The sequence below is a fragment of the Ursus maritimus genome, unplaced genomic scaffold, assembly GCF_017311325.1.
Source record: "Ursus maritimus isolate PB19 unplaced genomic scaffold, ASM1731132v1 scaffold_24, whole genome shotgun sequence".
Lineage (NCBI taxonomy): Eukaryota > Metazoa > Chordata > Mammalia > Carnivora > Ursidae > Ursus > Ursus maritimus.
Genome location: NW_024424897.1, coordinates 34400172 through 34422100, shown reverse-complemented (window position 1 = coordinate 34422100; position 21929 = coordinate 34400172). Strand labels below are relative to the sequence as shown.

General features: G+C 36.9%; 1 protein-coding gene across 7 annotated transcripts in view; it reads left to right on the top strand.

The window, feature by feature from the left end:
- The window catches only part of BCAS3 (BCAS3 microtubule associated cell migration factor), a 588999-nt gene that overhangs the window by 73215 nt on the left and 493855 nt on the right, over positions 1-21929 (top strand). For all 7 annotated transcript variants that reach the window (XM_040640930.1, XM_040640931.1, XM_040640928.1 and 4 more), the window contains one exon: positions 15611-15683. In XM_040640930.1, coding sequence (XP_040496864.1) covers positions 15611-15683 — 73 coding nt within the window. The remainder of the gene's footprint in view (positions 1-15610; positions 15684-21929) is intronic.

Genomic DNA, 21929 nt, shown 5'->3' with positions numbered 1-21929 from the left:
GTGTATTGAGTTTGAGAAGTTCTTTGTAGATCTTGGATACCAGTCCTTTATCTGTAGTGTCATTTGCAAATATATTCTCCCATTCCGTGGGCTGCCTCTTAGTTTTTCTGACTGTTTCCTTGGATGTGCAGAAACTTTTAATCTTGATGAAGTCCCATAAATTCATTTTATCTTTTGTTTCTCTTGCCTTTGGGGATGTGTCATGAAAAAGGTTGCTTTGGCCGATGTCGTAGAGGTTGCTGCCTATGTTCTCCTCTAGAATTTTGATGGATTCCTGTCTCACATCGAGGTCTTTCATCCATTTGGAGTTTATTTTTGTGTATGGTGTGAGAGAGTGGTCAAGTTTCATTCTTTTGCATGTAGCTGTCCAATTTTCCCAGCACCATTTATTGAAGAGACTGTCTTTTTTCCACCAGATGTTTTTTCCTGCTTTATCAAATATTAGTTGCCCAAAGAGCCGAGGGTCCATTTCTGGGTTCTCTATTCTGTTCCATTGGTCTATGTGTCTGTTTTTGTGCCAGTACCATGCTGTCTTTGTGATCACAGCTTTGTAGTACAGCTCGAAATCCGGCATTGTGATGCCCCCAGCCTTGTTTTTCCTTTTCAACTAACCTCTCTTAATATCAGTTTACTGTGCTGTCAAATGGATGGGTTGTACTTTGTGCTTATTAAAGTCTGATGAATATAACCTGTGAAAGAGCCGCAAGGGCTAGATCATCAAGTGAAATGATCTGATGCCACTAATTGTTAAGGGATACTTCACATATTGAACATTATTACTTACGGGGGAAGGTAATAAGGCTAGCAGTAATGAAAAAGTGTCTTTAATATATTAAACTTTTTGAAACTGTGGAGGCTAACATGTACACACATATTTTAGATATTTGAGGCAAATGTTAAAGATGTCTTTGGTGGTCCAAGGCAATACGATTTCTGTCCTGTTTCTCCTTCTTGTGGTTGGGTTGATGGCCCTGCAACCTCCATACAGTTTCCTGTATCTGTCTCCCTCCTCATCTCCTCTTCTATTTCATCTCTGTGTTATCTGTCTTAAAATTATTTCTTGCATTTTTCTCTGGTTAGGTAAGAGATAAATATGAGGATTACCCAGTTTATATTGGGGATTATTTTGTACCATAAAGGAGAAAATTTTGTAAGAAAATAGAACTTTTTAGTGGGAAAAGATACCAACAGAATCTAAAATTACATACAATAAAATTTGACTAGAAGTGACAATGGGATCATACTTTCTCGCTAAAATTTAGATTTGCAAGATGTGACTACAACTTGAAGCTCACATTGAGAGAATTTATCAGGAAAACTGGACAGGGACAAACCGGTTGAATTAAATCTTTTTTAAAAGAAAATTCTTTCAGCAAAATAAAAAATGGAGTGGAAGGCTTGTAAATGGTTTAATTAACGGATAAAACGAATTGTTCAGTGGGATCTTTCTGCAAAATACTTTCTCAGTTAAATTTTATTAATATTAGCATACTTTGGTGTAAAATCTATATATTTAAGACCTCCTTCTCCATATCAAAAGAGTAGAGTTGGAATATTTCGTTATCAGTTGGATTTGTATTTGCCTCTGGATCTGCTTTTGGATCCTCACAGAAGTGATTTCTGTTTGATGTCTTGAAATCTTTAAGGCTGATTTATGAGCTTAAACTCTTTGGTTCAAATGAGTTTATAATGGTATGTATGGTGGGGATATTATTTAACATTTTCTGAGAAGCAAACTGTCTTGAATTTTGTTGAGGGAAAGAGGAGTTGTGACTTGGTGGGCAAGCCCATTTTCATTACTTTAATTGTGCGATTTATTAGGATTTTAAGCTTTTTATAAATGTTTTAGTGTTATAGGACAGAATTAAAAGGATTTAGAATAAAAGGAGTTTAACAAAAGGACTTTGCAACAGGATTGCAATAGTTTTTATATTTGATGGATTTGGCTAGCCGCTTTTCATTTCAATCATCATGCTACATTCTGTTAAATGCGGTAGAACAGGTGTGTGTAACGTCATTCTCTCTATTGTACATGCAAATAAACACAATTTTATATATAAAAAGTTAATCCTCTACAATTTGGAGGATTACATTATGGGAGGGTGATGACTCCATTAGGCATCATGGAGAGTACATGCTCCTATTTATACTGCATGAAAAATCAGGTTAATAGCTACAGTGTTCATGAGATTGTAGAATTTTTATACTAACACTTTAGAAATTGTATTTATTCAAACCATCCACAATGACATTATTTAAAGCAGAGTTAAGGTTTTGTTACCTAGTTTTCCAACTCTGAAATTAGAATTTCTTTTTCTTTTCTTTTTCTTTTTTTAGCTGAAGAGCATGCCTCCAGTAAATTTGGAGGTTCCGTTATTATTTGTTTGCTTATTGTTGACTCTGGTCTTTTCTGCTTGCCTGGTTTTGGTAGTTGTTGTGTTGGAGGTTATGCTGTTTGCAAGTTAAGGTTTTATTTTGTGTTTAAAGTTTTGCTTGGCTCTCTTTGAATATCCGTGAAGAATCTAAGTCTTCAGTAAGTGTCAGATGGTTGACCTTCTAGTGCAAAGTCAGGAGTACTGGTGTAGCCCGTTAGGTAGCTGCAACTGATGGGAGTTCTTCTGTTCAGGTTTGAGAACGCAAAACAATCAAACCATTCTCACCAGTAGTATTTGCATTTTAAAGATGTGATGTTTCATTCATCAAAATACCAAATTTTTAGGTATAATACAGGTACAAATTGTAAAGACCTTCTAGACACCAGGAAGCAGAAGTAAAATGGTTATTGTTGAAGGTGAAGGTGAAACATGTAGGAGTGAAGAATTGGGCTTGCCTAGATGAAGTTTAGCTATAATTAATTTGGAACATAAACATTGTGGACTTTGGACCAGTTAATTGTTAACTTGTGCTTCGTTCAAGTTGTATTGTTAATTGTGAAATTTGATTTATTTGTTGAGCAGGGGTAATAGCACAAATCTCTAGTAAATTAATAATTTGTAAAGACTTACACATTGATTGTTATAAGCTCCTAAAAAATTAAATAGTGAGAACTTTATTCATAAACATTACTCTTGTTTTTAGTTTTCATCTTTATCATAGTCATATGTTAATATAGTCTGTCAAGGGATGATAGCATTTGTCTTAACCTATTTTGTATGATTAACAATATAAAAGTGTCATATTAGGTACATCATGTCACAATCTAAATGTGTAACCATTAACCTGTCTCCTCTGGGTCAGTTCCCATTATTTTTGGAACATTCTGTTAACATGGATTCTTAACATTACAGCTGCTTTTTATCACCCAATGAAAAATGAGACATTGTTAATAGAGTGCCGAAGTCCCCTGTCTGCCTCTTCCAAATATTATCTTCATCCTAATCCCCTAAGAGGTATATCCCTATTTCGAAATTGGTGTTTATGTGGTTAGTATAGTATGTAACGTAACTAAATATCTGTGTGCGTATGTATGTAACTACGAATCCACGTGCATGCGTGCTCTGGTGTACCCACACACATGCACAACTTATTTCTACCTTTTTCAAAATTTTTAATTGTGGTGAAAAATCACATGAAATTGACCATCTTTAGATCACAGTTCAGTAGTGTTAAGTATGTACACAGATCTCTAGAACTTTTTCAACTTGTGAAACTGAATCTGTATCCATTGTGTAATGGCTCTCCATCTCTCCCTCTGCCCCTAACCCCCACCTTCTGGTAACTGCATTAGACTGTTTCTTTGAGTTTGACTTGACTACTTTAGATGCCTTGTGTAAGTAAAGTAATGGAGTTGTCTTTTTGTGACTGGCATATTTCACTTAGCATAATGTCCTCAAGATTTATCCATATGTAGCATGTAACAGGATTTCCTTCTTTTTAAAAGCTGGCTAATATTCCATTGTGTGTATATAGCACATTTTCATTATTCATTCAATCCATTGATGGAACTTTGGGTTGCTTTCACCTTTTGGTTATTGTGAATAATGCTGCAGTGAACATGAGTATTTAAGAGCTTGGTACATCTTTTTTTAAATTAATATTTTAAGAGCAGTTTTAGTTGTATAACGAAATTGAATGGAAAGCACAGAGGGTTCCTGTATACCCCCCTGCCTACATCCCATCTTTCCCACTGTCCACATCCTTCCATGTTGACACCTAAATTGATACATCATTACCACCCAGAGTCTGTAGATTACATTACAATTCCCAATTGATGTTGTATATACTATGGGTTTTGATAAATGAGTACTGCTATATACCCATCATTGTAATATCATACAGAATAGTGTCACTGCCTTAAACATCATTTGTGCTCTATGAATTAATCTCTCCTTCCTCTAAACCCCTGATAACAACTATCTTTTTATTGTTTCCATAGTTTTGGCTTTTCCAGAATGTCATATGATGGTCACACAATAGGTAGCTTTTTCAGATTGACTTCTTTCACTGAGCGGCGCATTTAAGTTTTCCCCATGTTTTTTCATGGATTAATAGCTCATTTCATTTTAGTCCTGAATAATAGTCCATCATCTGGATATATCACAGTTTATTTATCCATTCATCTACTGAAGGATATCCTAATTGCCTCCGAATTTTGGCAACTAGAACAAAGCTGCTATAAACATCTTTGTGCAAGTTTTTGTGTGGACAAAAGCTTTCAACCCCTTTGGGTAAATACCAAGGAGTGTGATTGCTGGATTCCATGGTAAGAGTATCTTTAGTTTTGTAAGAAACTGCCAAACTGTCTTCCAATGTGGCTGTACCATTTTGCATTCCTACTAGCAATGAGTAAGAGTTCCTGTTCTTCAAATCATTACCAACATTTGTTATTATCAATGTTATCTTGACCATTCTAATAGGTGTGTAGTGATATCTCGTTGTTTTAACTTAAATTTCCCTGGTGACATATGATGTGGAGCATCTTTTCATATGCCTGTTTGCCGTCTGTATATTATCTTTGGTTAGGTATCTGCTCAGATCTTTTTTCCATTTTTTAATTCGGGTTCTTCGCTTTCTTATTGTTCAGTCTGAGTTCTTTGTATGTTTTAGATAACATATCTTTGTCAGATGTGTCTTTTGCAAATACTTCTCCTAGACTGTGGCTTGGTTCTCATTCTTTTGACATACGTACCTTTTTAAAGAGCAAAACCCAAATTATTTAATATTTATAGAAAAACATTTATAAACCAATCCTAGCAAGGAGTTTTCTGAAATACTACATATTTACAGGAAGTTACAAAAATACCAGAGGGGGGTACTGTGTACGCTTTACCTAGTTTTTCCTGATGGTTACCTCATATGTAAGTATAGAATAATATATAAATCAAGAAATCGACATTGGTGGAATGTGTGCACATAGTTCCATGACATTTTATCACATGCGTAGGTCACCTTCACCACCACCACAAGCAAGATTCAAATCTAGACCGTCACAACAATGATTTCTTTCATGCTGTCTTCTTCTACCCTCCCTAACTTTTGAGAACCATCAATCGGCTCTCCATCTCTATAATAATTTTGTCATTTCAAGATTGTTACGTAACTGGAATTACATAATACGTGAAGTTTTGAGATTGGCTTTTTCACTTAGCACAATGTTCTTGAGTTATATCCAAATTGTTCAGTGTATGAACAGTTCCATTTTTGTACTGATTAGTATTGCATGGTATAGAGATATTCATCTGTTGTATGACATCTGGGATGATTTCCCTTTTTGGCTATTTCAAATAAAACTACTATAAAAATTTGTATACGGGTTTGTGTGGGTATACGTTTTTACTTCTCTGGGATAAATGCCCAGTACTGTGATTGCTGGGATGTATGGTAAGTATATGTTTAGTTGTTGTTGCTGGTTTTTTTTTTTTAAGATTATTTATTTACTTGAGTGAGGGAGAGAAAGAATGAGTGGGGAGGAGAAGCAAGGGGAGAGGGAGAAGCCGACTCCCTGCTGAGCAGGGAGCCCACTGCAGGGCTCCATCCCAGGATCCTGGGATCATGATTGAGTCAAAGTCAGATGCTTAACCAACTGAGCCACCCAGGTACCCCTGTTGCTGTTTTTAAAGAAACATCAAAGTTTTCTAGAGGGGTTGTAATTTCTTTGCATCTTTGTCAACACTTGTTATTATCATGATTTTCTCTTTTAGTTATTCCAATCGATGTGTAACTATATCTAATTTTGGTCTTAATTTCCATTTTCTTGATGGCTGGTAATGTTGACAATCTTTTAATCTGTCTTATTTGCCATCTGTATCTTCTTTTCAGTGTAATACCTCTTTATGTCTTTTGCCCAGTTTCTAATTGGATTGTATGTTTTTTCAGTGTTGAGTTTGAGTTTATATTTTGATGGTGTGAGTTTTTTGTCAGACATCGGTTTTTATTTTTTTCCCAATGTGTAGCTTGTTTTTTATTTTATTATTAATTTTTTGCTTGTTTTTAAAAATTTTAATTAAATCCAGTTTATTGATTTTTTTTGGTGGGGGTGCCCTATGCATCATACTTTTGATGTTGTGTGTGTCTGAGACCTCTTCAACCAAACCCTAAGTCCTACAGGTTTTCTTCTAAAAGTTACATAGTTTTACATAGAAATCTATGATCTATTTTGAGTTAATTTTGGATAAGGTGTAGGATTTAGGTCCAGTTTTATCTTTCTCTTATGGATGTCCGGTTGTTCCAGGACTGCATGTTGAAAAGACTGTTCTTCCTACATTTAATTGCTGTTACACCTTTGTAAAAATTAGTTGGCCATATTTGTGTGGGTCTGTTTGTGGGTATTCTTCTGTTTCCTTAATCTGTGTATCATATCAATTATATATCTCCATTTATTTGGATTGTCTTTCATTTATCAGCATTTTGTAGTTTTCAGTATGGAAGTCCTACACATGTTTTGTTAGATTTATTTATTTAATTTCCTTTTGAGCAGTTATAAATGTTATTTTACTTTAAAAATTTTTTTAAATTTAAATTCCAGTTAGTGTAATAACAGTGTAATATTAATTTTAGGTATACAGATTGTTATTGTACCTTTAATCTCATTTTTCATACATTCGTTGGTAGTTAGAAATACATTTGATTTTTGGGGTGCCTGGTGGCTCAGTTGATTAAGCATCTACCTTCGGCTCTGGTCATGATCTCAGGGTCCTGGAATTGAGCCCCACGTTGGGCTCCCTGCTCAGTGGGAGTTTGCTTCTCCCTCTCCCTCTGCCTCTCCCCACCCCCTGCTTGTGCTCTCTCTCTCAAATAAATAAATAAATAAAATCTAAAAAAAAAAAAAAAAAGAAACAGTTGATTTTTGTATATTGATCTTGTCTCCTGTGACCTTGTTGAATTAACTCACTAACTTTAGGGTTTGTTTTGTTTTGTTTTTGTGGTTGTTGATTCTGTATATCAGTCAAATTGTCAGCACATAGGGATTTTATTCTTCTTTTCTTATCTGTATACCTCTTTCCTTTCTTTCTTGTCTTATTGCCTTGGCTAGAACTCTAGTCCAGCAGTATGCTAAATATCAGTGGTGAGAGTGGATATTTTTGCCTTGTTCCTGACCTCAGGGGGAAAGCATTCAGTCTATGTGATGTTAGCTGTAGATTTTTGTGATTTTTTTTTTTAAAGATTTTATTTATTTATTTGACAGAGAGAGAGAGACAGCCAGCGAGAGAGGGAATACAAGCAGGGGGAGTGGGAGAGGAAGAAGCAGGCTCTCAGGGAGCAGGGAGCCTGATGCGGGGCTCGATCCCAGGACTCTGGGATCACACCCTGGGCTGAAGGCAGACACTTAATGACTAAGCCACCCAGGCGCCCCTATTGTATAGTTTTTGTTTTATTTTATTTTATTTTTTTATTTTAATGTTTTTTTATTATGTTAGTCACCATACTGTACATCCCAGGTTTCTGATGTAAAGTTTGATGATTCATTAGTTGCGTATAACACCCAGTGCACCATGCAATACGTGCCCTTCTTACTACCTATCACCAGTCTATCCCATTCCCCCACCCCCCTCCCCTCTGAAGCCCTCAGTTTGTTTCTCAGAGTCCATAGTCTCTCATGCTTCATTCCCCCTTCTGATTACCCCCCTTTCTTTATCCCTTTCTTCTCCTACTGATCTTCCTAGTTCTTATGTTCCATAGTTGAGAGAAACCATATGATACTTGTCTTTCTCTGCTTGACTTATTTCACTTAGCATTATCTCCTCCAGTGCCGTCCATGTTGCAGCAAATGTTGAGAACTCGTTCTTTCCGATAGCTGAGTAATATTCCATTGTATATATGGACCACAACTGTAATCAGTCATCTGTTGAAGGGCATCTGAACCTGCCCGCGATTTAGCTATTGTGGACAACGCTGCTATGAACATTGGGTGCCATTGGCCCTTTTCTTCACTCTCCTGTATCTTTGGGATACCGTAGTGCAATGGCTGGATCATAGGGTAGCTCAATTTTTAACTTTTAAGGGACCTCCACACTGTTTTCCAGAGTGGCTGTACCATGCTTGCATTCCCACCAACAATGTGAGAGGATCCCTTTCTCCAAATCCTCTCAGCAATTGTTTTCTTGCCTTGTCAATTTTTGCCATTCTAACTGGCGTAAGGTGGTATCTCAGTGTGGTTGATTTGAATTTCCCTGATGGCTAATGATTTTGAACATTTTTGCATGTGTCTGTTAGCCATTTGTATGTCATTCATTGGAAAAGTGTTGTTCTATATCTTCTGCCCATTTATGATTTGTTTATCTGTTTCGTATTGAGGGTTTGAGATTCTTTTGTAGATCTTGATACTCAGTCTTTTATCTGTAGCATCATTTGCAAATATATTCCTCCATTCTGTGGCTACCTCTTAGTTTTTGATCTGTTTCCTTTGGCTGTGCAGAAGCTTTTATCTTGATGAAGTCCCACAAGTTCATTTTATCTTTGTTTCTCTTGCCTTTGAGATGGGATGAAATAGTGGGTTGCTGTGTGGCCGTCGTAGAGGTTGCCGCCTATGCTCTCTCAGATTTTGATGGATTCCTCGTCCAAGGTGCCTTTCATCCATTTGGAGTTTATCTTTGTGTACGTATGTGAGAGAGTGGTCAAGTTTCATTCTTTTGCATGTAGCGTGTCCAATTTTCCCAGCACCATTTATTGAAGAGACTGTCTTTTTCCACTGGATGTTTTTTTCCAGCTTCTTTATCAAAGATCAGTTCTTGACCAAAGAGCATGATCCATTTCTGGGTTCTCTATTCGGTTCCATTGGCCCATGTGTCTGTTTTGTGCCAGTACCATGACTTGTCTTTGTGATCACAGCTTGTAGTACAGTCTCGAAATCCGGCATTGTGATGCCCCAGCTTTGTTTCTTTTCCCTTTCGTCACAACCTTGGTGGATCCGGTAGCCTTTTCTGTCTCTCCACAAATTTAAGGAGCTGTTTGTTCCAGTTCTTGAAAAGTCATGTGGTATTTTTGATCGGGATAGTATTGAAAGTGTAGCTTGCTCTGGGTAGCATGTGACATTTTAACTATGTTATCTTCCAATCCATGAGAGCATGGAATATTTTTTTCATCTTTTGTATGTCTTCCTAATGTCTTTTCTAAAGAGTGATTTATAGTTTCTAGAAATATAGATCCTTTAATCTCTGGTTGAAGTTAATTTTCTAAGGTAATGTATGGTTTTGGTGCTATTGTAAATGTGATGGATTCTCTGATTTCTCTTTCTTCAGTCTAATTATTCGTGTATAGAAATGCAAACTGATTTCTGAGCATTGGGATTTTGGTATCCTGCCACACACTGAATTGCTCATACTTCTGTAGTTTGGGAGAGGATTCTTTCTGGGGTTTTCCATATAGAGTATCATGTCATCTTAAGAAGACATTTGACTTCTTCTTTGCGATTTGGATACCTTTGATCCCTTTTTGTTGTCTGATTGCTGTTGCAAGGACTTCTATACTATGTTGAATAATAGTGTGGCGAGAGTGGAAGGCATCCTTGTCGTGTTCCTGATCTTAATAAAAGGCTTGAGCTTTTCCCATTGAGAATGAGATACTTTGCTGTAGGCTTTTCATAGATCGTTTTTAAGTGAGATTGAGGAATGTACCTCTATCCCTACACTCTGAAGGGCTTTATAATCAGGAAAGGATGCTGTATTCTTGTCAAATGCTTTTCTGCCTCTATTGAGAGAATCATATGATTTTTTGAATTTTTCTTTCTGGATAAAATCTAAGACACTGATAGATTTATGAGTGATCACCTTGCAATCCCAAAGGGATGAATCCACTTGGTCATGATGGATAATCCTTTTAATGTAGTGTGGATTCTATTAGCCGGATCTTGCTTTGAGAATTTGCGTCCATCTTCATTAGGAAATTGGTCTGTAATTCTCCTTTTGATGGGGTCTTTGCCTGGTTTGGGATCAAGGTAATATTGGCCTCTATAGTAGCAGTTTGGTAGCTTTCCTTCTGTTTCTATTTTGAAATAGCTTTAGGAGAATAGGTCTTATTTCTTCTTTGAGATGTTTGGTAGAATTCCCCAGGAAAAGCCGTCCGGGCCTGGAGTGTTGCTTCGGAAGGTTGTTTATCACTGACTCAATCTCTTCAAGTACTATTAAATTGGCCTGTTTAAAAAATCAATTTCTTCCTGTTTCAGTCTTGGTAGTTTATAGGTTGCGTGAAGGCCTCCATCTCTTCCAGATTGCTTAATTTATTGGCATAAAGCTGTTGATAAAAGTTTCTAATAATCCTTCCTATTTCATTGGTGTTGGTTGTGACCTCTCCTTTTTCATTCATAATTTTATTAATTTGGGTCCTTTCTCTATTCTTTTGGATAAGTCTTGCCAGTGGTCTGTCTATTTTATTGATTCTCTCAAAGAACCAGCTTCTAGTTCTGCTGATCTGCTCTACTGTACTCCTGGTTTCTAATTCATTGATTTCTGCTCTAATGCCTGGCTAACCTCGTGCGTGGATTAGGCCTCTTCCTCTGTGGCTGTTTCAGCTTCTTGAGGTGAGAATATAAAAACTGCATTTTAGATTTTTCTATTCTTTTGAGTGAGGCTTGGATAGCTATGTATTTCCCCCTTAGGACTGCCTTTGCAGTATCCCACAGGTTTTGGACCGTTGTGTTTTCATGCTCGTTGGTCTCCATAAATTGTTTAAATTGATTTTTGATTTCCTGGTTTATCGAATCATTCCCTAGCAGGATGGTTCTTAGTCTCCAAGTGTTTGAGTTTCTTCCAAATTTTTCCTTGTGGTTGAGTTCCAGTTTCAGAGCATTGTGGTCTGAGAATATGCAGGGAATAATTTCAGCCTTTTGGTGTCAGTTGAGACCTGTTTTGTGACCCAGAACATGGTCTATTCTTGAGAATGTTCCATGGACTTTAGAATAGAATGAGTATTCTTTGGTTCTGGGGTGTAGTGTTCTATATATATCTCTGAGGTCCAACTCATCGAGTATGGCATTCAGAGCTCTTGTTTCTTTGCTGATTTCTTGCTTTGGTGATCTGTCTATTTCTGATAGTGGAGTGTTGAGGTCCCCTACTATTACTGTATTTTTATCTCTATGTCTCTTTATTGTGGTTGAGTTGGCTTGTATATCTTGCTGCTCCCCTGTTGGGGGCATATATATTTATAATTGTCATATCCACTTGTTGGATACATCCTTTAAGAATAATATAGTGCCCTTCTGTGTCTCTAACTATAGTCTTTAGTGTAAAATCCATCTGTCTGCTATGAGAATTGCTACCCCAGCTTTCTTTTGAGGTCCATTGGCGTGAAAGATGGTATTCCATCCCTTTACTTTCAGTCTGAATGTATCTTTAGGTCAAAATGAGTCTCTTGTAGACGGCAAATGGATGGGTCATGTCTCTTTATCCAATCTGCAACCCTGTCTCATTTACATTGAGACTGATTATTGAGAGATATGATTTTAATGATGCCATGTTGCCTGTAAAGTCTTTGTTTCTATAGATTGTGACTTTCTGTTCTGTATCACTCTTGGGGCCTTTTTACTTTTATAGAACCCCCTTTAATATCTCCCGTAGGGCTGGTTTCGTGGTTATGAAATTGGTCAATGACTGGCGATTCTGGAAGGTCTTTATTTCTCCATCCATTCTGAATGACAGCCTTGCTGGATAAAGGATCCTTGGCTGCATATTTTTCTCTGAAAGAGCTTTAAAAATGCCCCCCCTAACCCTTTCTCTCATTCCAGGTCTGTGTAGACAGGTCTGATGTAATTCTGATACCTTTGCCTTGGTACGTGAGAAATTTCTTTGCCCTGGCCGCTTTCAATTACTGTATCCTTGGATCTAATATTTGCGTAATGCACTATGACGTGATGTGGCGTAGGTTTGTCATGGTTGAGCTTGGGAGGGGTCCTCTCTGCCTCTTGGACACGAATGTTTGTTTCCCTTGCTAGATTAGGGACGTTTTCAGCTACAATTTGTTCAAATATCTCTTCTAGACCTCTCTTTTTCTCCACCCCCTCAGGGATGCTGATGATTCTGACATTGGAACGTTTCATTGAGTTAGTAATCTCCCGTAACCTGCATGCTTGAGATTGGATTTTTTTGAGCCAAGTTTGTATTTTAGCTTTCTCTTCTACTAACCCATCCTCCAATTCGCTGATACGTTCCTCTGCCTCATTCACCCTGGCCGTCAGAGCCTCTAGTTTTGACTGCATTTGGCTCATAGAATTTTTAATTTCTGCCAGATTCGCTCTCATTTCCACCCTTAGAGATTCTATATTCTCATTAACATTATCTTTAATACTTTTTTCAAGTCTACACTTCATCTTGAACATTGTTACTCTGAATTCCATTTCTGATAATTTGGTTATATCCATATCCCTAGTTCTGTGGCAGAGGCCACAGACTCATTGTCTTTTCTTTGCTGTGGGGATTTCTCCTTCTCATCATTCTGATAAGGAAAGATTGCGGGGTTGTCCAGAGCCCAAATTATTGACCGGGACCCAGGCCGTGCGTCCTTGTTTTATAGGGACCTTAGGGATGTGGGCTTCCTGATTTTTCAGCCTGCCTTCTTGGGGAGGGGCCTGCCGCGCCGATACTCAGGCAACCCTGTTTGGGTAGAGTCTTTGTGTCCCCTGCGAGGAGGATGGGGATGGGCACACTGTGAGCTGGTCTTTCCAGGCTTTTGTTCTCTGGCAGCTTTCCCTGGCGGTTTGCTGTGCCTCTTCTGAGAGTCAGAGCAGCAGTGGCCTAATCTCAGCCTCTGTCTCAGAACAGAGGGATCGTGGACCGTTCTCCACTGATGTTCTGGCCAGTTTAACTCTGTTTCTGTTGGTGCTGCTCAACCCTGCAGCGGGGATGTGTGCCCCACACCTGGCGTCCCAGCCCTTACTTCCAGGGCCGGCGCATCTCTGTCCTTTGTGTTTCTAATACCGCCAGCTGCCAGCTGCCCCCGCGCACCCGGAGCTCCGGGTCTCAGTCTGGTTCCAGTGAGCGCACTGGAGCTCCGTTTCAGTCTGGTGGCGTGCGTTCCCAGCTCACAGTCTCAGTCTGCTCTCTTGCGGGTGCCGGTCCGCGAGTCCGCCCGCTCCCCCGTGCAGGTGGCTACCACTTCCCGGCATCCGAACGCGGCAGCTCCCTCCCCCTTCGGTTTATCTTCCAATATCTGTGCGCGGTTTCACGGCTCCCCGCTTTGCACCTCAATACTCAGCGCTGGAGATGTTCATTTGTAGAGATCCAGATATATCTTCCTGCCTATTGTATAGTTTTTAACTCTGCTTGATGTAATGTACTTTAACTGGAATTCTCAGAAGGGATAAAATGTCTTCAGTCTACCAGCTTGTCTCAGAAGAAGAAACCACTTACTCGTCTCTTCTGGCATTTGTCTCCTTATTTGAAAACAAAGCAAAATTTGAGGGGTAAATAATATATTCATATGGTTTGAAAACTAAAAAGTATAAAGTATATTGACAATGAAAACTTTTTTTCCCATTTTTGTTCCCTATCTTTTGCTTATTCCATTCTCCTTCCCATAGGTGACCATTAGTTAGGATTTTTTTTGTATCTTTAGAGAGTGTGTGTGGGTGTGTATATATGCAAATAAGTCTTTCCCCACGTTATACAAAAGATGGGACAGTATTCTATATTTTTCTATTTTTGTATATGTATGTTTTTCCATTTTATATTTTGGATTTCATTTCATATTTTCATAGAGTATACATTTATTTTTTATGGCTGTGGGAAATACTTCATTATGTATTTAGAACTTATTAGTCTTCTCCTGTTACAGATAATGCTATAGTGAATAATTTTGTGTTCAGGTTATTTTCCTCATGGCTGAGTATATGTGCAGGGTGAAATCTTAGCACTGATATTTCTCTGTTAAAGGCTATTTGCACTTAGAATTTTGATTGATATGGCCAGGGAATTTTACAGGACTTTTGGATTTTTTTTTGAGATGGTGTTATGTAAAGGTCAGTGTATATCAATATAATTAAAAGTTTCTTGATGGAAAATTCCTAACTTATTCAGAAGTAGTAAAAATAATATAACACTCTCTAAGAACTTATTACCCATCGTTTTATGGCTAATCTTTTAGCATCTATTCTCCTTCATCCAGAATATTATGAACTATCCCCTCCCGATATCATACCAGGCTATTGGTTAATATTTTATTATTTATTTCCAGAAGATAAAGAATCTTACATTATAACCATAGTACCATTTCACTTCTAAAAAATTAGCAAATTTCAATACAGTTTTTCAATATAGTTTTAAGTGGAATTTCTAGTTTTAAGTGGAATTTCTTTCATGTGTGAGGTTGAGCATCTTTGTATGTGGTTCTGAGCCTTTTTGTATTTCCTGACTTTATTCTTCTGCTTGTTGCTGCTATTTTACATTGGTTTTATATCCAGTAATATTGTTGAGTTCGTTTATTGCCATTGTCCTGTCTAGGACTTCCAGTATAGGGTTGAATAAGAACAGTTAATTGGGTATCCTTGTGTTATTACTGATTTTCATGGGAATGCTCTAAAGCATTACCTACAATTTTGTTATAGAATATTTTGTAAATAATCATTGGGAAAAGAAAACTTATTTTTGTTGTTTTCTTTTGTTCTTACCATGACTAGGTATAGAATCAAATGCTTTTTTGGCATTTGCTGAAATGCTAATATAATGAAATGCATTAGTAAAGGTTTTGTGATGTGAAATTATTACTTGGGTAAATCCAACTTTGTTATGAGATTTTATTTTTTTTCCTAATATATTGCTATTTGGTTCACTATTTTTAAAAGGACTTTTGCATTTATATATATTGATAATGGCCTATAATTCTATAATTTTTCTGTCCTTACCTCTTTTTATTTACTTTTGATGTGAAAATTCTACTAGTCTTAGGTAATTAATTGGTGGAATTGGGGGTGGTTTCTGATATCATGGAGAATGTGTAAGATTGAAGTTGGTGCCAGTTTTTTAAAAAAGAAATTTTAAATGCTGGTTCAATTTTAAAAATAGTTATAGATTTATTTATAGCTGTTCTATTTTTGTTCAGTCAAGTATATTAATTATGTCAATTTGTAATGAATGTTTTGCTATCTCTTCAGCTGCAAATATTTTGAGAGCACGAAAATAATGGAAAATATACAAGAATACTTTTCAAAGTCTTATTTTACGTTTTATTTTATGTTCCTTCTCAGGTACTCAAAAGTGTGACAACTTTGCTGAAAAAAGGCCCCTCCTTGGTGTTTGTAAGAGCGCTGGATCTTCTGGGTAAGGAAATTAAAGAATTCTTTGAATCACTATTAAAATTTTGTATTGTTATTTCAGAGGGTGAATTTTGGTATCTTAAAATCTTTGTTACCATAAGATAATGCTCCTACAAGAGAGAAGAGAAAGGAATTAAAAACATATTTAGGGTTTCCTGTGGCTCCAGCCTTGTTACTTCTCTGTTTACTGTTTTCTCATCTGTCGGGAGATAGCAGGAGACAAAAACAAACAAACAAACAAACAAACAACAAAAAAAAAACAAGCAATAGATCAGAATTCAGTCTTGAAATAAAAGATTAGCATCATTAAGAAAAATGTTTTGTAGTGTATGTGTTTTTTATCATACTAACTTCTGTGGAGACCAAACTGAAATCTGGGGAGCCTTGAAACTGTTCTGAATGTTGAATGTGCTACCCTGCCCACACACAGATCCTTTTGGAAAGGATGACAGCCTTTATTGAGTATTTGAGTAAATTCTTTTTTGAATCATTGACTAACCACTGAACTACATAGACATAGGGCAACCCTAGGAAACCAGGCTTCAAAATAACAAGAATTAAAGAAAAGTAAAACTGAGCAGAGACATTAGTAACTGCACGTTGTAGAGGAAGACAGATTTCCAGAGTTATTATACCATATTATATTTATATAATTTTAATGTCGAGTTTTCAACATAAAGTTAGGACACATTCCAAGAAACAGGAAAGTGTGGCACATTGAGAAAAAAAGGAGGCAGTAGAAACTGTTCTGATAGTCTCCGGATGTTAAATTTTATAGATAAGGATTAAAATATGATCTAAGAAGTAAATGAGTTCGTGTTTCCAAAATTAAAGAGGGTGTGGTAACAATGACTCAACAAATAGAGCACCTCAATAAGGAGTTAGAAATTTTAGAAGACCTAATGGAAATTCTGGAGTTGAAAAGATGCAGAAAGTGAAATGATAATCTCACTAGAGGGACTCAATACCATAGTCAAGCCAGCATGAGAATTTGGGAACTGATGTGTTGACAGAGGTGGTGGACAGAGTGGGAGCGACAAAGAGGGTAAACTGCTATGGTAAAGGGAAACTCTGTTGACTTCAGTTTTCCTCATGTTTAGCCCTCTGTAGTTCAGGTGCGTGCAGACCTGTGGAAACCCCACGGAAAGATGTGTTCGTGGAGGGCATTCACCTACCTGCTGAGTTGGGTTTGCAGTTTTTGAAAGGATTTCTACTCTATCAACCCTGCTAACGTTAGTATGATTAAGGACAGTGTTTTTGTTTTTACAAGATTCACTTATTGAGGTATCACTGTATTAAAAAAATAAGGCAAAAAGGAAGGGTAAGGTGATTTGGTGAGGAGATCATTTATTGAGGGATGAATTTAATGGTATGGGGGTCATATTAGTTAGGGTTCTCCAGAGAAACAAAACCAGTATGATGTGGGGTATATATGTGTGTAGTTGTATGGAGAGAGAGAGAGGGAGAATAAGAGAGAGAGAGGTTGAGATTGAGATTTTAAGAAATTGGCTCACATGACTGTGAAGACTGGCAAGTCCAAAATTTAGACACTGAGGGTAGAGTTGCAATTCCAGTCCAAAGATGGAATTTTCTCTTCCTCCAAGGAGGTCAGCTTTTTTTTCCTATAAGGCTTTCAACTGATTGGATGAGACACACTCACATTAAGGAGCATAATCTGCTTAACTCAAACTTTACTGATTTAAATATTAATCTTATGTAAAAACTAGCTTCTCGGAAACATCTAGAATAATATTTGACCAAATCTGGTTATTGTGGCCTAGCCTTACTGACATATAAAATTAATCACCACAGGGGCAGTGAATTTAGTCCTAATTAAAATAGCATTTGCCTATTTAAAAAAAGTCAATTGTGGATATTTATTTTCCCCCCTCTCATTTCTGCTCCTTAAATTATTTCATAGTAGAGGAGTCATTCTAGTAAGAGAGTTTTATATGTTTGTATCATTTGCTGGATTGCTTTAAGAGTGATTATTGATGAATAAATGCAAAGATACTTTTGAATTAAGTTCATAAGTCATTTCATGGACTGTAACTTCTAGCATGATGTATCCTGTTATTGGATATAAGCTCTCTCTTGCCTGCATGCTGTCTTTTTTTCTCTCTTTTTTTATACCTTTCTTTCTAACGGAAGACGATGGCAGGAAATACTCATTTTGTTTTCACTTATTTGCGGATCTGATTACAACAACTCTTGTGTGTAGCATCTTTGTCAGAAGTTTATAGTCTCCAGGATATTTTCATGTAGGATTGTGTTGCATTTCTTGCAAGTGTTACAATTGTTGGTGGATAGAATTTTCTCTAATATGAGCTAGTGCTTTGTGAGTATGTATATATTTTAAAAGTTATTCTAAGTGGGCAGTACGTTAGCAGATGGTGATGTTGAATAGACTAGACACTTTTTAATAACTCTAAAGTTGAATATAATAACAGAGAAATCTAGTTATAGGTCAATTCTTTTAGAATCTGTTTCCCAGATTCTGGGATTTAAAGAAAAGTTCTAACCCAAAAGTTTTATAAGGCATATGCTTGTCGATGGTGCTAATATAACGGTGGGGAATGGAAAGCAGATGTTGAATGCCTACTGTGTATCAGGTCTTTTAAATATTTTCCATTGTGTAACATCATTTAATCTTAAAAGAAGCCTGTGAAGGAGATTGTATTATCCTCATTTTATACATGAGGAAACTGAAATTAAGTGAGGCTCAATCAGTTAGCTGTGGACCCAGGCCTTTGCCCGTTTGCCAGGTGTGTGGATAGAACACACCTTTGCATTTAGGATGCTCTAACGTCCTGTTCACGTATTAAACTTACTTTTCTGTTTTCTGGCCAGTTACTTTTTAGAGTCGATAAAGCATTATTTTAAAATGTAGCAAATATGTTGTACTCACAGACTTAGACAGCGGCTTCTGAGGAGACTTTTTGTTATGTACGTATTTTGTCTCAGTGTTTCTGTAGAAGTGGAATATACTTTTGTTGTTGATTTTATTTTTATTGTTTTAAACAGTGTGATGCATACTGTTACGCAGCTACTTAGTTGGAATTTTTCAGAGTGTAAAGGGACCTCCCTGATTTGTTTTTTCTTCATTTTAATACATTGTTTAGTAAACGCAAATTGGATCTCCCTTGCGTGATAGCAGTAGTATAGAAAGGACGTGGGCATTGGAAAATAGAGCTAGCTAATTTAAGAAACACTTCACAAATGGTTTTTGTTTTTATTATGTACTACATTATTGCATATTCATTTAATACAATACAGTTAGTTCTCAGTATTAATTTTTTTGCAGTTTTGTTGCAGACTGCTAAAGAGTCATTTTGGGTTGGCAGCATTCCATGGGGCTGGTATTTGGTAGCCACTGCCTGAAAGCAGTAGTCATTTAGGTAGAGATTAAGCACTGTTTCAGGGTCCCGAAGTGTTACTGAAGAGACTTCATTTCAAATTGTGTATAAAGCAAATAAAAGTTTTGTTAATTAAAACTAGAAAGTCGATTGCTTGGGATAATAGGTATGCAGTACCTGTTTCTTTTTGTCATGAAATGTCACAGATGATGTTACATATGATAGCACGTATTTTGAATTTTGACTGATTTTCTCCCTGTTCTGTTCATAAAGTCTGATGAAATCACGTTTTGGGCTGACACAAACAGGAGATTTATGCCGTTCTTCCAGTTTTTGGTGCTTTAATACATGGGATTTCCTAATAGTTCCTTGGCTTTCTTTCAAGGACCAAGTCTTCCACTTGCCCGTCTCTGGAATTTTTCACTCCTGTGGGTGTTCTGCATTTTTTTCTGGCTCTCTGCATGGCTCTGTGGCTCTCTTTATTGCTTTTAAGGAATGGGCTTTTACATCTTTGGCATACCATTTATCAGAGCTGCCACATTGGCATAGAGGTTTTTAATGCAGTGGATCTGCACAGTAGGGTATCCGATATCATGGATTGCTCATGGGGCTCTGGACTTTAGTATTATATAGAGTATGCCCTGTTCATCTGATTGTGGATGTAATGAAATCTTAAGGAAATAAGACGACATAACTATTACTACTTAAGTACTTTCTCTCATGTGGCTTAGAGATATACTTTATATATCTTGAAATGTTGCACTGCCTTTAGTAAACAAAAGTCACTAGCATGAATGTTAATTATACAACATTTACCATATTCACTTACTCGCTGAAAGCAAATTTTTAATTTTCCTATAGAGGGAAGGCAGAGAGCCAGAATATTACACACTTGACTCACACTTAACAAAGTTTTAAGAAGCATGCTGGACAAATCTGTAAACTGAGACACGTATTATTATGTAATATTTCAACCACAGAAAGTTTTAAAAATGTGTTTATTTAAAAAATTGTATCTGAACTGTGGACACTCCTAAGTGGTGTGTTGAAAGGTCATATTTACAGACATTGCTATATATTTCCTTGTGATCCTGAAATTGGTACAAATCTCAAACAGCCCACCAAAATGGTTGCATGTAAACATATGACCAAACCAAAGGAATGTTGGCTTCATTTTTTAAAGAACTTCCTTACTTGCTATTATATGCTATATGGATCCCTGAAAACCTGTTTTGTTAGGGTCCTGCCTGGAAACAGATGAATACTCAAATGGAGTAATTTGAGGAAAGTTAAAGTGAAACATGTGGGAGCTGAGACCTTTTGCCATTTCCAGGCAAGGGGAGAGAGCCATTAGCAGAACCTGCAAAGGGAGCCCTATCAAAAGGGTCACATACAGAAACTCTGGTGGAAGGATTTGGTTAACTATAATAACCTGACAGTGGAGCTTTCGGGGTATTCCAACCGTACTTTCATTTCTCTAGATGTCTCCCTCAGGCTGAACCCAACCAGAAGCCAGAGGCTGAGTTCGGAAAGTTCAGAGAGCCCATTGAAGCAATCCATTTGGTATGGGTCAGTTTCCCGAGGCAGGGAGCGGGGTGCAGACAGTGCAGAGTGTATTTGGAGCAGCACCCTTATATTCAGTAAAATTTCACACTAAAACAGACTTTATGGGGAAAACAAGTGTGGAGGAAATTGATGCCGTGTTGTAATCAGAGCAATAATCCTGATTAAAAGTTGGGACCTTTAAAGAGAAATGTTAATACTAATAAAAAAATCACTAGTAAGTAAAGAATTTTACCGAAAAAGGAAGATGAAGATACTTTGTTGAAACGGGGCTATAAGGAGGAGTGGAGACAGTTCAGTTAGGGAGAAAAGAGCAAAATGGACAAAGACCATATAGAAATAAGTTCTAAGTCCATCGTAGCCTGAGCGCATGGTCGTACTGAGCCATAGAGAACCTGGTTCCTCCTGGTTTTCTGCGTTCAATTGAGCCTTGTGTACTTTGTATTCAATTGCTGTAATGTTGTAGCACAAAAAATTAAAATGCTGTCAATTTTATTTATTAACACAGCTTCCTTGATATACTGACATTACTCCCCGTTTAGAATCATAAATTGTACCAAAAAACCTGTGTGTACACACTTCTACGGCTTTATTTAAGTATAATTGACATAAAATAAGCTATATACAAAGCGTGCAATTTTATGTTTGACGTATGTGTACACCTATGAAACCATCACCACAAACAAGGTAACATATTTATCACTCCCCAAATATTCCTTGCATCCGTTTACAACTCTTCCCTCTCAGCTCCTTTTCCTCAGATGACTACTGATGTACTTCCTATCACAATAGCTTAGTTTGCATTTTCTGGAATGTTCGTGTAAATGGAATCATACAGCATCTTTGGTCAGGCTTCTGTTATGTAGCATATTTATTCTGAGATTCATCCATGTTGCATTTATCAACAGTTCATTCATTTTTATTGCTGACTAGAGTATCATGAATATTGATTATCCATTCACCTGTTGATGGATGTTTCATTTGTTTTGTAGGCTTTGGCCTTTATAAATAGTGCTTCTATGAACATAATTTTCAAGTATTTGTATAAACATATGCTTTCTTTTCTTTTGGACCAATACCTGTGAGTAGAGTGGCTGAATCACATGTTAGGAGTATGTTTTTCAAAGTGGTTGTCTTATTTTTACAGTTCTACCAGCAGTGTATGAGATTTTTAGTTTTACTTCCTCACAGACCTTTGGCTTTATCAGTCTTTTTAATTTTAGCCATTCTAAGAAATACGTAGTGGTTTCTCATCATGGCTTCACTTTGTACATTACCGATTTTTAAAAAGATTTATTTATTTTAAAGAGAGAGGGAGAGTGAGCAGGGAA